The 16,199-nt window shown below is 48.7% G+C and overlaps 1 protein-coding gene across 2 annotated transcripts in view; it reads right to left on the bottom strand.

Moving 5' to 3' along the window:
- Positions 1-674: 674 nt before the first annotated feature.
- The window catches only part of Qsox2 (quiescin sulfhydryl oxidase 2), a 28,073-nt gene continuing 12,548 nt past the window's right edge, over positions 675-16,199 (bottom strand). The window contains exons 6-13 of one of the 2 annotated variants that reach the window (XM_021156469.3): positions 13,748-13,893; positions 12,449-12,583; positions 12,167-12,296; positions 10,139-10,261; positions 9,220-9,370; positions 5,580-5,768; positions 2,867-3,052; positions 675-1,328 (exon numbers count right to left, since the gene is read on the bottom strand). In XM_021156469.3, coding sequence (XP_021012128.1) covers positions 1,126-1,328; positions 2,867-3,052; positions 5,580-5,768; positions 9,220-9,370; positions 10,139-10,261; positions 12,167-12,296; positions 12,449-12,583; positions 13,748-13,893 — 1,263 coding nt within the window. In that variant the 3' untranslated portion in view covers positions 675-1,125. Of the gene's footprint in view, positions 3,053-5,579; positions 5,769-9,219; positions 9,371-10,138; positions 10,262-12,166; positions 12,297-12,448; positions 12,584-13,747; positions 13,894-16,199 lie in introns of both variants that reach the window. The other variant, XM_021156467.3, reaches the window with a different exon arrangement.

Raw genomic sequence — 16,199 nt, 5'->3', positions numbered from 1 at the left:
TAGTGGCTCCAACTTGCTCTGTCGCGGGCTCTGGGCCTTGGCTAGAGGTGCCACGTTCATAGTACTTGGGTTTGGGAGCCTCTGAGCTGTTAGCCTGGGACTGCGCTCCTCACCCACTCGGTGGAATAGATTCTGGGCCCAAAGGCCTTTTGCTTGCAGGCACAGGTCAGAAGCCTCCAACTACGAACTCAACCACCTGCATCCAGTACTCTGAAGGCAGATTTTAGTCCCTTTTCTCCAACCCCTACTTCCAGAAAAGGGTCATGTATGCAAACCCACCAGCTACTGAAGAGCTGAAGGGGTCCTGAGCAGAAGTTCCCAGGTGCCTGCAGGGCAATCTGCCCCAGGCTGGGCACAGATGGGAGGGAAATTTGGCGAGAGGCTCAACAGCTTTCTAGGTTGACTGGCTGGTCCTCCCAGGCTCTGTGGGTTCAGAGACAGTCTGAGGATGCAGCTCTCAGCATAGTCCATTCTCACTTCACTTTCTGCCTGACCTCTAGGCTGTCTTCCCGAACGCCTCTAGTTTATTTATACAAAAAATTCTTAGAACCTCAGCGTTGTGTCTGCAAACTAGATGGGAGAAAAGGGTTTGGAGAATTCCCTGAATCCAGCTTTACATAAAGCTGCTCACATTTCAAAAAAAAACTGAAAACAACTTTACTAAATGTCAAATTTCTTTATTCTTACAATGTGCACATTAGAGTTTACTTAAATACAAAATGTACCCCTTCTTTAAGAAATTTCATTGACATTTTCATGCCAATTGCTTTTTACTCAAAATCTTTTCATTAAAAAATAAATAAACATTTAAATTACTGAACTATTCTAGATATTAATCTTAATACCTCTCATAAAACTTCAGACTTTAAAACAGACCTACACTTGGCCCAAAGGTGGGTCCCTGGAGGAATGCAAGCCTTTTCACTGCAGAATAAACAGTTCAAACAGGGATGTCCGTGGTAAGCTTGTCCCCCAGAAGGGATGACCTGGGTCTGTACAAGAGCAGCTGAAAGTAGGATCTGCCCAGAGTGGGCTTCTGCAAACAGCAGCCACGTCAGGCACTGTGGGGTGCTGTGGCAGCCTCAGGGCCACCCTTTGGGCTCAGACATTTCACTGGAGCTGTCCTTAAATAGGCCCAATTCTCAAGCTGACAGACCAGGAGTGTTCATCCTTGGAAACACCTAATGATGATCTGGGTTTGTTTGTTTTTAAGCACAGGACTCCAGGTTTCAAAGAAGAAACTTCCTCCACAGGGAAGTGAGGCAGGAGGTTCACATGGCTGAGTCTGGCCATCTGCCCCAGCCAAGGTCTGGCTCTCAGAACTGACCCTGCCATGTGATGAAAGGAGGGTTAATAACAGCCCAAGGAGACAGCTGTCCATTTTCTTAAGTGGCAGCAGGGACATCGATAATACAGGGTCTTAAATGGTACCCATGTGACCAACTGTCATTGGGAAGGATGCAAATATAAAAAATAGAATATGCAAAGTGGAATGTACACACATGCACACACATGCGCACATGCGCTCTCACCACACACACACACATACACACACACACACACACAAACACACACGGAGACACACACACACACACAGACACACACACACACATACACACACACACAAACACACACACACACATACACACACAGACTAGCTTGCTTTATCCAAATAAAAAGAAGCTCCTGAGCTATGAAGGGTCTCAGTAAGAATGTTTCCAGAAATGTAGACTTAGTCCATTTCTTAAAAGTCTTTAGGCACAAGTTTACCATTGAGATTTTACAAATGTATTTAAGTTGATGTTGTTGTTTTTAAGTTACCCTCAAGGCCAGGAGACTAAGTACGCAGGGGTAGCATCCCATGCCACCACCAGTGTCTTCTGTAGTGTACATGAAAGACATGACAGGGTCTCTAGAGGCTTCCTGGAGACTGCACTGCCCCACAGGGACCAAGACTGCACTACAGCTTGACATGGGTATTTAAGACGCAGGGAAGCCACAACATAACTTAGTGGTCTCTAGGCCCTGTACCCCACAAGGTGATCAGACTTCCTTGTTCAAGTTCAGAGCACCCTGAACCCCCATGAAAGCACTTTTGGCTTATGCAGGAACACAGCCCACATCTGTGGCAGGGTGTGTGCTGTCTGTAGAGGCCTCTGTGCTGTGGCTGCTCATCTCTGGATGCTGCACCCAGAGAGAGGGGGTGGGTGGGAAGGTAACAAATGTAGATGTGAGGCTTCATGGAAGGCTGTGTGGCTGTGGGTTGGACCTGCCCCCTTCTAGCGTACAGGGCCAAATACACACTAGTCTAACATGGAGGCTGGGAAGGTGAGGACAAGGTACCAGCAAGGCAAATATGTTCCATACGAAAAAACAAAAGAAAACATGCTCCTCCAGACACCATGCTGGGCACATTTGCAAAATCCCTGATCCCAACATTAAAGCTGCAGGTGTGTGGGTGGTCCAAAAGCTTCGTCTGTGTCACCATGACTGCCCCAGGTTCTCTACACAGCTGGGTGGTAGAGCCGAACTTTCCATCGCTTGGACCTCACTCTGAAGAAGAAGTACATGATCATCAGGAACAAGGAGGAGGCCACGTAGAGCACCACGCAGAGGCTCATGTCCAGACTGGAGAAGCCAACCCCAAGGAAGGGCACAACTGCCTTGGCCTCCTTAAGTGCCTGGGGCCCCTGAGGGCTCTGGAGTCTTAGGTCCAGCCTGTGGTGCAGGCTCTTGGAAAGGTCAGTTCTGGGACCCAGGATATGGGGTGGATGGAGACTCCCAGTGTCATGGTGTCTCCAGGACTTCCCTGAGGGGTTAAGACCTTTGCCTTCTTCTTGCTCTCTGCCCTGGGCCTCCCACTCGCCAGGACTGCCCTGGTCCACAGAGTATGTGTCCACCAGGTTGTCCCTGCTATAGTGCTGTCTCAGGAACACAAGCACCTGGCCCTCATTCCAGCTGTCCAGGCCTTTAATTTCCTCATGGCAGGCTGGGCAGAGGTCTGGAGTGGGCCATGGGACCTTTGGAAACTTGGGATCCTCACTCAAATGGCCTAGAAGGGAGGCAAAGAGAGAACCACAGAGAAACCTTTCAGCCACAGGATGCTAGTATGTCTCATCCTACCTAGCACACTAACTGTCCCAGCTTTCCTCCCTCCACCACTCCTGGGCATCCAAATGCCCTCTTCTTTCTGGCAAGCCATGCATACAAAGGAGGTACACTGTATTCTGGGCTCTACTTGCCTCTCAAGGAACTAGACTCTATGACTCACCTAGACCTTCCCTCCTGCATGGGTCCATCAAGTTCTCACTTCTGTGTCCTATTTTGTTTGAGACAGGGCTTCTCTGTGTAGCTCTGGTTGTCCTGGAACTTGTTCTATAGACCAGGCTAGACTTGAAATTAGAGAGATCTGCCTGTGGCTTATACCACCATGGCTGGCTTGTGTCTGTCTTAAAGTGCCCTTGAGATCCATAACCTCACAAAGCCCTTGAGCACTCTGGCTGGTGGAAGCACCCCCCTTCCTCTGCCCCAAACACTACCTACTCATGTATTTTTCCACACTCTAGAACCTTTCCCTGACCCCCAGGCCCTGAAGATTCCTAAAGACCTTGGACTTGACTCCAGTAGGGGAATTCATGTTTAGACAAACCAGGACATCTTGCAGTACATACATATGAACCTGTCTCCTAAGTGGAAACAGGTCCCCCTTGAGTCTTGCCACCTCCCAGGTCATCCCCACATCTGTATTGGCAAGCACACACCAGAAGCCACCAGGCACTGCTCCTGTGTGTTTCCCAGCTGAAACATGCTTCCATTCAGAAACATGATTCTCCCAAGGTGTTTGCCTGGGGCTTCCCTGTCCCCTACTGTTCCCTTGATCCCTCCCCAGAGATGGAAGTGCGCACTGCTCTGCTGTGATTACCCTGTGCCCCTCTGCTCCAGAGTGTGGTGTGTACAGAGTTAATAAAAGCAGGACTATTTGTGTGTGTGTTATAGGTGCTACACACAGGGTGAGAAGACAAGGCGAAGGCCAGCCAGCCCTGGCTGGAGGGAGTCAGCCAGTACATGAGGATGAACACTCTGAGACACATACCAGGAGTCTTCTAACTAACACAAAGCACGGTCTGACAAAGAGGTAGAGACCCAACCCCTAGGCTGGTTGGTGGGACTGCTGAGCAGGTGAGGAATCTTAGGAGCAACATTACACCAGGCTATACAGCCCCTCCCGCTGTGGCCTAATGATGTGGGCACTTGTGGTGGGGACAACAGGGCCCCTGGACTGGGCAAAGCGCAGCTGGTGTCTTGTTCTGGCTGCCTCAGAGCCAGGCGCCTGGTGGGAGGGAGCTAGGGAAGGCATTAGAGAGAAATCCCTATCTAAGGGCCACTACACCAGCGCCTTGAGGCAAAGTAAATCCTCCACACGAAAGGCACCGTCTGCTCTTGGTGCCAAGAAAAACCAATTTTCTTTAGTGCTTTAGTTGTAATATGCTTTATAATACAGCAGATTAAACAAAAACCAAGAGTTTAGTGACATTTTCCATTCATCTCTATTAAATTCATTTCTCAGTAGAATTACTCTTAAGCCTAATTTTAATCTGCCATTGATTTTAGAATAGTGGGAATTACTTAACCCTGACAGACTACATGGACCCTCTATTTTGTTTTCTTAAAACAAAATCACATGTGAGGTTTGCTTAGCAATCTGAGGTGTGTGTGTGTGTGTGTGTGTGCGCGCGCGCGCGTATGTCTGTGTGCATGTGCTATGTGTGCACTCTGGAAAGGGTCAAGGCAAGAGCATCTTCCTCAGTTACTCTCTGATGCTCTCATGGTTTCAAACAGGCTTTGTCCTTTAACCTGGAGTTTGCAGAATGGATTGTGCTGGATTGGCCAGCAAGCTCCAGGGATCCTCTCCACCTCCCCAGCACCAGAGTGTAGCTCTGTGTTATTGTACTCAGATTATGGTTTGTTTTGTTTTAAGATTTATTTATTATTATATCTAAGTGCACTGTAGCTGTCTTCAGACACACCAGAAGAGGGCATCAGATCCCATTACAAATGGTTGTGAGCCACCATGTGATTGCTGAGATTTGAACTCAAGACCTTCGGAAGAGCAGTCGGTGCTCTTAACCACTGAGCCATCTCTCCAGCCCGCCCAGGTTATGTTTTTAATAGATAAACTCAGATCCTCAGATCTTTGTCTGCATGGCAAGAACTTTACAAATTGAACTAAATCTCCAGTCCCTGAGAACAGATTTTAAAGATAATAAAAGTGTTTAGCAAAATTGCTATAGGTTCGCCCCACCCCCTCCAGAGTTCATAATTACTTGTGGTAAAGCTGTAGGGGTGGCACTGGAGGGAGATACGGGTGAAGAAAGAGACCCATCTGTGTCTACAAGGGCCAGGGGCTCCAAAGCCAACAGGACACAGTGCTCTGAGACACCCTGGGCAAGCAGGAGCAAGAGGGAACTTACTGTCCTCAAACACACTGTCTAAGGCACCCTTGGGTCGGACCCTCCAGGTCCAGGCTCAAGGTTATGTGCGCAAGTGTGGGAAGAGCAAGGAACATGCAGGCCTCTTACCTGCCAGGCGGCTGTTTACCATGTTGTGCTTTCTCCAAAGCCAGAGAACAGCTTGGTCTGGAGTTTTCACAGAATCCATGGACTCCTTAGCCATCTCCTCAAAATGTTCACCACATTCTCTGCACCCAAAGAATGTGTGAATGTATCTCCTGATGGTCTGCAGCACTGCCTGGGGGTCGCCTTCAAAGCCTGCACAAGGAAAGGCAGAACATCAGTGCTGCCAGCCTCTGGGTCGCCAAACCAACAGAAAGAGCATCTGAGAGTGTGGAGTGGCCCCACGAGAAGCCCCAGGACGGGTTCCCCAGGTACCACAGTATGACTGCGGTGGTGAATGCTGCCCCCAGTGCATGGGGACAGTGGCTGTCACACTGGGCATTCTGAAAGTTGAGTGTCAGGTCCAAGAGGAACAAGCCCAGTAACCCAGCCTCGATCCCCATAAGCTTTAAAAGGACTGTGTTAACATTCCTCACCATGTTTGTTCCTGGTTGTCTCTGGCCTTGACCTCATGACCCACAAAACAACCTAACCCCAAAGAGTGTGTTTTCCCTTGGATCTGCCAGTCTGCCAGCTGTGTGTACTGCCTACTTTGTAACTCCTAAAAGTGACACTTGTGGAGGTGAGGCTCTCAACTCTGAGCCCGGGGCCATCCTGCTTCAGAATCCACTAGATCCATGAGCAAATATGGCTGTGTACAATCTCCCCTGAACAGATGGGCAGCAACAGTTACCAACTGGCCGGCTGCCAAGGTTCTGTCTCGGAGGCCGACAGGGAGGCAGGCTGGCAAGGGCTGCACTCTTTCAGAAGGACTGAGCATCTCCAAATGGTGAGTTTTATTCTTTTGTTTGTTTTGATTTTTGGAAGCAGGCTCGTACTATGTCATCCTGGCTAGCCTAGAACTTGCAATAGAGCTCAGGCTGGCCTTGAACTCAAGGCTGTCCCGCTTCAGCCTTCTGAGTATTGGAATTACAAGATTATAAAACTACTGGTGAGTTTGTCTTTTTATTTGTTTTGTTTTACAAGACAGGGTTTCCCTGTACAGCCCAGGCTGTCCTAGAACTTACTCGGTAGATCAGGCTAGTCTCAAAGTCAGAGATTCACTTGCCTGTCTCCTTGGTGCTCAGATTAAAAGCATGCACCACAACCTAGCTGATTTTAAAATACAAAAGTCCAGCATCTAGGGCCATGGTTCCTAGCAAAACAGAAGGCTTACAGGACAGAAGCAGCAGACCTGACAGGTAAACAGCATTTTCAGAAAGCAATCTATCCCATAGGCAGAAGCAAGCAGCCAGAGACAAACAAGCCAAGCAACAGGAATGGGCTGCAGCCCAACAGAGGTAAGCATGCGAATAAGGGATGAGCCCCATAGACAAAGTGACTGAGCAGAGAGTGCATCTCCCAAGAGGGAAGGAGTCTTTCCACCCACGGCAACCTTCTCATACACCCTGACCCAGGGACCTGTCCACAGACGATCCTGGACGTGAGGAGTTACATTGGGGCCTTTGTATCCACGAGTCAAAACCAGCATCACTGTTCCTGCTGACTTTGACTGCACCCACCAGTAGTAGGGCAATGCCTGCTGTGAGACACTGTTGCTAGTCTTGTAACCAGCCTGCCTGGCCTCCTCTCCCTACCAGATCTTCAAACATCTGCCTCACATCACAGTAATCCCTCCTCTTGCCCACCAAACCTCTGCTTGCTCCAGCCTTAATCTTTAAAGTGGACACGAACCATAAACCACTACCTGGGGGAGGGTTAGACAATGCAGGCAGCACTTTAGTAGACGGGTTTAAATCAGCTTCGAGAAAAGAAAACCTCAAAGATTTAATCCTGCTCCTCGCTTGACCCAATTCCATTGGCAGGGGACTACTCTCCTTAGGGCTGTGTCAGGCTGTGTTCAAGAGGACAGACTGCTGCAGCTGCCAGCCTGATGTCTGTCATGCAGACATCAAGTGTGTCCTAGGACCTCAAACTTTCTTTAAGCACTCTTTGTTGAGCACACATCAGCAGTGTGCTGAGGAGCTAGCGTGGCAGGAGCACGGTGGATGAGCACTCGTTTCCTTTTTCTGCATAGACAAGAGACCTCTGGAGTCAGCCTGTTTTAGGAGTAGTCCTGATGCATTAAGTCACATAGTGCTATGGGTCTGATCCTAGTGTCTGGATTGTTTCTGAGGCGCCTCCCCGCTGTGTGCTCCTCTTTCTTCTGATTCTAATAGAGGTGTGAGATTGAGACTGACCAACCTCCCCATATCCTGGGTATACCCTTTTGTAAAGTTATAGAAGCTGGGTGCTTCTATAATGAAGTGAGTCTATCTTTCTAGCTTTGAATGACAGCCTGTCAAAGCCCTTAGGGTCCTTCCTGATCTTTGTTGCCACCTAGTAGGAAGCTGAAGCTAGTCTGTAGGAGCTAGTTAATCCAAGCCTTCCCCTGGATGGCCATACCACCACACACTTACACAAGCAACAGGAGGAATCAAAGAATCCTGCAGCCCAGCCAGACCCAAGTGTGCACCCATCTAACATAAGCAAGCAAAGTGGTAGGTGTGTGACAACACCACAGAGTCAGGGGAACTTTATGATGCTACTGGAAGGCACTCGGGATCTCATGGACTCCACTATGGCTTGGTATCAACGTGGCTGGACACATGTAGGTCAGACAGACTGAGGCATAAGAGCTGAAGGGCAGACACTTGCTCTACAGCTGCAGGGGCCTGATGGACCGTAAAGTACCCACACGGCCACATCCAGAGTAGATAAAAATTTCAATACAGGCTAAAGCCTTGAAGAGGAGAGTAGATATACTTCTCATTTTGCAATTGTGGAACTACTGGCAGTTATCAGTCCCTATCCTCAGGTTTTATAGTTTTTACTCCTTGTGAAAGGTAACCCTGGGATTGTGCCCAGTCCCTGACTCTGAAAACTCATGGGTTTTTGTTCCCAAGGGAGCAGAGTGAGACCAAGATGACAGAAGTTATGAGCGCCGCTCTTCCACTGGCTCCCGCTTATTAAGTGAGCTGCTAAGATTTGAGCAGGCCTCAGAGAAATGGATGAGGACCCTCTAGCCAGGACACAGAAGGGACCTGAAGGCCTTGGGGCAGCGGCCAGTGGGCAATCAGGAAGCTTGGAAGTGGATCTATCTCAAGTTGAATTTGATTTCATTATACAGAAGCCAAGGACCCAGGTTAAACCACACTCTAAGATTCCTGACCCAAAGAAACTCTAGCTGCTCAACTTGAGGCTAAATTGTTCTAGAACAAATGATAAATGATATATCTCAGTAAACAGGGTTCACTTGCCTTATTTTATTGAGTAAACCAAGGTGAGTTTACACTACAAAGTACACTACAAAACCATAGAGGCTGCTCTGCCCTCTGATTTTTTTCTAAAGTAAGGCTGCTGTGGCAAAGGATTCAGAAGTCTCCCTCCAGCCTTCCATGCACAGAGAGGCTATGCTTGTGGTGTTTGTATTCTGAGATGCTCACCTCTATACTTAGTATGTCCCCTGACCCGACATCTAGGTGACTGGCACCTCATACATATCAAGGCTTTGTCTCGTGGGTGTTTATGCTGCACAGGTCGTGCACTCCAACCAGACAGTGAACACAGAAGGCCACTAGTGCCAGCTTGGTTAGGTGATGGGTACCTGTGCCAGCCAGTGCTTCTGGATGGGTGGAGGCCTGAACCGTCAAAGTGTGAAACAGTTTCCAGAGGGAGCATGGGTAGCCCCTCAACTCCAGTCGACTTCCTTGACATCCCACCCACTTTACGTGGCTGGTAAGAAAGACTCCAGAAATCTGAGGAGAAAACATCCACAAAGAATACAAGACAAATGTTAATATTAACACTAGCTGCAGGATGCTTCTGGCCTTGAATGGGGAGATGATCATCCAAGGGTATGTATTTATCAAAGTTTCTCACTGCACACCAATAATTTTAGCACTTGGATTAAGGATAGATAATTGGCTAAAACTGGAGAATCTTGAGTTTGAGGCTAGTCTAGATTACATGAGAACCATTATCTTAAAAAAGAAAGAGAGAGAGAGAAAGAGAGAGAGAGAGAAAGAAAGGAAGAAGGAAAGGAAGGGAGGAAGGGAGTAGAGAAGGAGGGAGAGAGGGAGGGAGGGAGGGAGGGATGAATCAAACAACAATGTAAGAACCGAAAGCCGAAAGCTGTAGGTGCTGTATGGTTTGAAGGCAGCTCTCCCAGCATGTTCTTGCTGGGCTGTCCTTACCCTGAAGCCTTCAGTGTAACCTAGCAGCATCACTGAGGTAAGGATGTGGGCATGAAGTCATCACAGAAATAGGAACAGAAAAAATCATGAGGCTTCTCTACTTGGGGGCCTGGGGCTTTTCTACATGGGGAAATGGGTTTCTCCAAGCAGGGAGATGAGGCTCGTGCTGTGGTACCAAGTACTAGCAGCAAAGCCAGGAAGGCACCATGGGTGGGTAGATGTACTCTTCCTTTCTGCAGATTCTGGGTCCCAGTCAGGCCTGAGCAGCAGGAAGAAACCTGGGAAGTGAAGGAAATAGCAGTGTGTGCACTAGACATAGTGGGGACTCACCTGCATTTTGTTGTTGACTAGGTCTAGGATGGCATTATATGGAATCTTGTCCAGGGGGAGATTGGCCAACCACTCCTGCAGTGTCTCCAACAGCTTCTTGACTGGTGGCCGGCCAGGGAACAGCTAAGAAAGAAGATACCATCCTCTGAGATGCTGAGAAAAATCGCCACTACCTACCAAGGTCTGAAAGCAGCACAGAGAGCTGTGACCCTGTGACAAAGTCCACAAAGCATGGTCAAAGTCCCATACCAACACATGCCCTGCCTCAGGCAGTCCTTTAAGAAAATGAATTCAACCTTAAGATCAGCCTAGAACTGGGGCTTCTTCAAGAACTAGGGGGATACCAGGTGGCTATTTTATGACATCGGACAGGGAGACTGCTGGGTACGGTATATTACCAAGTTATCAAGAGCACAATAGCCCTCCAGAAGACACTACCCACATACTTATCCTCTTTCTACAATTCTTCAGTTCCAACAGCCGCTTTTACTACCTCTAATCAACTGCCCTACAAGGTATATAGATAGGAACAAGAACCTATCACAGGCATTGATGACATGCAGCCTACTGGCTGGTTCATAATACTGGAGAGGAAGTAGCTAAGAGAACCCTGGTCATTTTCTTCCTCTTTGGATGGTATATTGTTTGTCTGCTCTCTCTTTCTATCTGATAGGATATTGCTTGTTCCCAGTCTGTCTTGGTTTTTTCAAGACAGGGGTTCTTTGTGTAGCCCTAGCTATCCTGAAGCTCCCTCTGTAGATCAAGTTGGCCTTGAACTCACAGAGATCTTCCCCTTCTGTCACTTGAGTGCTGGGAAAAAAGGCGTGAGCTACTAACTGGCTTTTAGATATATGTTTATGCACTGATTACAAAAGCATTACGTTTGCTAATTTTACTGTGATTTAAGGAGTTGTTACCATCATATGGTACATCCTCAAGCCTCAGACCTAACTGAGAGAAGGCAGGAGGGCAACAGCAAAGAGACTCGCTCATCGAGGCAAGGCCAGTGCCTGCAGGCCAACAACTGTGTACCTGGAGTGAGTGCGCTGGCTGGGAGTCAATCCAGGCAGCAGTGTCTAGTGAGACATAGGGTTTGCTTAGCTGAACACTTTCTGGTTTTGAGACAGGGTCTCTATGTAGCCCTGGCTGACCTGGAACTCGACATGTACACTAAGCTGCAGAGGGCCGGGACTCTCCTCCCCACACTCTGGGCACTGAGGATGATTACTTGGTAGGAAACTGAGCCAGTACCAGAACATGAGCCTGTACCATAAATCACCATGATGGAGGTGGTCCTAGCCCACCCAGGTCTTCTGAGGATACCAAGCATTCTGCCCTGTCTTATCCCTGGACTGCTGCCTGCCCCTTCCTACCCCGCCAAGCAAAAGTCCTGCTCTTCAGGGGCCAGCCATCAGAACTTGCCAGCTTAGGGCTTTTCTTCCAAGCCCTTAGGAGCCCACCTACAGGGGCCAGAATGTTCATGGAGCACAGCCCTGCCACACCTATCAGCCCTCCTGCATTAGCTTTGTTAGGTATCTCTTCAAAGTTACCCCTTAGCCTTGCTCAGCACTTACACATGGAACTAATTCCCTCACATGGCTTCTGGAAGACTGTGGCTATGCTGACCAGTATTTTTCGACCTGACTCTGACATGGCAGGACCCGGGTTGTGCTGTGTCATGGCCTTCCCCATCCCTCGACACCTAACTCTCCTAGGACCCCAGTCTGAAGCTGCTTAGGAGCAGGTTCCCACCCTTCATATCTGCACAGCCATTCGTCTGTAGCTATACAACCTGTCTATATTCCTCATGCCTCATCTACTGGTTCCCCCAGCCTGCTGAACTGCCCAAGCTGAATCAGGGAGTCAGTGTGCTCTGCTCCTTGTCCTCAGCCTCTTCTGCTCCTTGTCAGGCCATACCGGTCACTACCAGGCGGTCCAGGCTGGCCAATCACCCACATCAGCAGACAGATGATCCTAGCCCATACCAAATGGGACCCAGTACCATAGTCTGAGCAGAACCACCCATACCTTGGCAACGACAGTCACGAAGTCCCTGAATGTCTTTAACTGGGCTCCGGCCAGGGACCTGTGAGCAGCCAGCTCCACTCTCAGCAGGTAGTGAAGTCCCGACTCCAGGTCTGCAGTATACAGCTTGGTCCTGAGAGAAGTGGAGAGTTAGGAAAAAAAATACTTCCTGCCTTCCTATACAAAGGCCCTCTTGTTTCTACCATGCCCCCAGGTGGGAGGTAGACTGAGGAAGCCACCCCAGAGGGTAGCCTCTCGGCCGCACCCAGTCCCACTCATACTTGCCTGTCAAATTCTTTCCAAACCACCACCTCTGAAACGTCTTCTTTGTTGGACTTATCAGGCAAGAAAAGTGACTTTTTCCTTACATCTGGTAAGGATTTTAAATAAGAGGAGAAAAACGATCGTAGAGGCTTTGCACTGTGAAAGGAAGAAGGGGAGGGATGTTTTTTATGGCTATCAAGATCACGCAGCCTCTGCAGGCCATAGCTTGGAACAGACTGGCCATTCCCCCTGTGCACACACTGACAAAGGTGATGACGGGTACTCGTGTCAGCTGAGGAGACAGAACGTCAAGTGCAGAGACACCCTGACTGACAGCTGCAGTAAGCTCACCCACACTTGCTGGAACTTAGGACGTTTGTAAAGCTGTTGGAGCATCTACCACAATCAGCTTCATCTTGGCTATGACTCTACCGTCCCAGAGGGCCTTCATGACATGCTTGCTCTGCCATCGGAACCATATCTGGAGGCCAGGCCTAGGGTTAGCAACTCCTAAACTATCTGATGCTCAGAAGCCATCAGTGTCCTTGCAGAGAATACAGTAGTGTGACTGTACAGTGTCAATGTGGCTTTGTGTTAGAGGTTGCACTTGTGATATGCTTGTGCTAAGTTACACACAAATGTCATCAGAACCCAATAGCAGCCACGGAGGTAACTGTTAGAGCAGCCTCCCAGACGCCCAGGGCCCATCCCAAGAAGCTCTATGACCTCAGGTCTGGACTTCTGCTTTTTCTTTCCCCTTTTGAGAGAGGGTTTCATGTAGTTCCTGTGTAGCCAAAGATGACCTTAAACTTCTGGTTCTCTTGCCTCACCTCCCAAATGCTGAGATTACAGGTATGAACCATCATGCCAGATATGCAGCAACAGATCAAACCCAGGCTTCCGGCACGCTAGCCAAGGCTCTTCTGAGGCCTTACAGCTTTCATGAACTCGCACATCTGTTTTGCTTTCTGAAGCTTTACTCAAGGCCACTTTATTGACCTGTTGCCTGGTGCTCACCCCAACCTCTCCCTCTACAGAGTTTGCTGGTCACTCAACAGACACAAACAAAAGCCCGGATTTACCATAGGAGGGGACACCTGTTACACTTGGGGTTTGCTCAGAAACTCATGGCAAACAACTACCCCAGATCCTGGGGCATGGTCATAGGCAGTTCGGAGAAGATGGCTGGGGAATATGGCTTCCTTCCATCTTAGCCAGCTAGAGCCTGTCACGTGGACTCTGAGCCTTTATCCAGTGAATTGCGAGTCTCCACAGCCCTGACTGAACGCTCACCCACTCATCATACAAGGTAGTACTTACACGTTAACCAGTCCATGAGACCCATTCGGGTAAATCAAGTAACAGGAAGGCACTGAAGAAATGCCAAGTGTCCCCAGAAATGCTTTGTCCGTATCCAGTGCTCGGCTCACCATGATGCTTTCATACGGAATCAAATCTAAGATCACCTGCAGAAGAAGTTGTGTTACCGCCCTGCTTTTCTCAGGAAACATCCTCGAGTGTGCAGACCCCTACTTCACAGGTGACCCTTCATCTCACGGGTGCTGAACTACCTGCACCACACGTGTGGAAAACCTTGTTCAACTTGCAAACAGCTGGATGGTAGGACATGCGCTGCTGTACCAACTACACACGACTGAGGCATAGTACCGCAGTCTGCACCCCTCCCACTGCAATCAAAAGCGGTCTGTGAATCTTAACTTACTGTGTTTTAAGCAGCTTACCAAGTCATATGACCACCCTCATTTAGTAATTTTTCAGAATAATCAAAAGAAACATTTGTTGATCCTCTGTGTGTGTGTGTAGGTATGTATGTATTCATATGTGTGCAAGTACATGTGTGTATGTGGATGCATGTGGAGATCAGAGGATAACTTAAGGTGTTCTCTGAATAACGACTTAGGTACCATCTACTTTGTTTTTGAAACAGGGTCTCAGTTGGCTGGCAAACATCTGAGATGGGCTTGCTTCTGGCTACTCAACACTGGGATTATGGACCTCAAGTCCCCATGTTTGCAGGACAAGTACTTTATAGGCTGAACCATAAAGTAACCAAGCCCTGAAAGTAACATTAGTTTTTAGGATTTATTTTATTTATATGAGTACACTGTCACTGTCTTCACACACATCAGAAGAGGACATCGCATCCTATTACAGATGGTTGTGAGCCACCATGTGGTTGCTGGGAATTGAACTCAGAACCTCTAGAAGAACACTTAGTGCTCTTAATGGCTGAGCCATCACTCTAGCTCCCTAAGTAACATTTGTTACTAAATTTTTGTCTGCAACAGAATCTGTAAGAACGGAGTAAGCACCTCACCACTCATCAGCTACAGCCCTGTTTTCCCAACACTCTGCCCATTGTGTGCCCACATGTTGGGGCTAACAGGTTACTCAACATTATTCTAGCTCTGGAGCCAGGAGGCTTGGGGTAGCTCCTGCAAGCAACTTGTACCTGCGGGGCCTGCTGAGCCGGAAGGAGCCGCAGTGGGTCTTAGCCACAGGGGACTAAAAACCTCTCCTCTGCTCACCACATGGCAAGTGGAGTCTGTTGTTCTCTGATGCTCTTAGATGCCAACAAAGCCAGCTACTTGCTGAGCTGAGGAACGGATTCCATGTAGGTGGATGTACCCCAAGATCATGGTAGCGGTGGCAGTGGTGGGAGGGAGAAGTGGCAGAGGTAGTGGTGCTGATGGTGGCTGTCCTCCTTTTCATTTTGTTTTGTTTGTTGTTGTTATAGTTATTTTTGAGACACTTGGTAGCCTTCAATGGCCTGGAACTCATATGTAGTATAGGCTAGTCTGATCTCACAGAGCTCTGCCTACCTCTGCCACTCAAGTGCTGGGATTTAGGCACGTATGCCACCACACCTGGCTACAATGGTTCTTCTTGATCTAACTCTCAGGGCACACACTTGGTCACAGGTCCTGTCCAGGGGACCAGGCCTCACTGATTCCAAAGGCACTGATGTGCTGGCACTACGGAGAGGGTAATCAGGGAGGAAAGCCTGTCTTCGGCCTGTAAGTGTCTCTATGTGTGTGCTTGCAGGACAAAGGGTCTGGAAGAGCTGGCATGCAGCAGTTCTGGGCCATAGGGAAAGGAGTTGGAATAGGGAAATACAGGGAAAGGTAGGGAAAGATTGAGTTCCAGGCTCTGCTGTTCCTTAGGCCTTTGACTGGGAATCCTGCCAACCACAAAGGAAAGAACAATATGCATCGCCAAGCTTGGAGGGAGGGCAGGGAGGTCCAGAGGGTAGGCACATATGGCTGCCATACTGTTGTCTGGAGCCCACCTCACAGCCTCCAGGGCCTCCCGAGGGCAGCACTGTCTCCTTCCTGAACTGCCCAGATAACCTAGAGAACTTCATTCAAGCAGCAGGAAGGAGGATCCCAAAGATCAGGCTGAACTTCCAAGTGGGCCAGGAGGCCTTCTTGTCTTCAAGGACCCTGGCATTAGCAACTGGGTCTCTGGTCCCTTGGTTTGATTCTTAGCCAAAGCTGAAGGTTTCTAAACCATCCATATGACACAAACATCTCACAAAAGAAGCAAGGTCCTATAGATTCCTGGATGTGGTAACACAGCACACAGGAGATCTGTAATGTGTGAGATAACAAACAATGGCCTTGATGAAGACACAGCTGGGGCTGGACCCTAAGAAGCAAGTCCTGTCACTCCAGTATTTTCTTTCTTTCCCTTTCTTTCTTCTTTTCTTTCCTTTTCCTTTTCCTTCCTTCCTTTCTTTTTTGCTATAGAC

This window comes from Mus caroli, unplaced genomic scaffold (assembly GCF_978045245.1).
Source record: "Mus caroli unplaced genomic scaffold, Mus_caroli_1 scaffold_2, whole genome shotgun sequence".
Classification (NCBI taxonomy): Eukaryota; Metazoa; Chordata; class Mammalia; order Rodentia; family Muridae; genus Mus; species Mus caroli.
The sequence above is the reverse complement of the archived record's forward strand: the minus strand, read 5'-3'. Positions and strand labels throughout refer to the sequence as shown.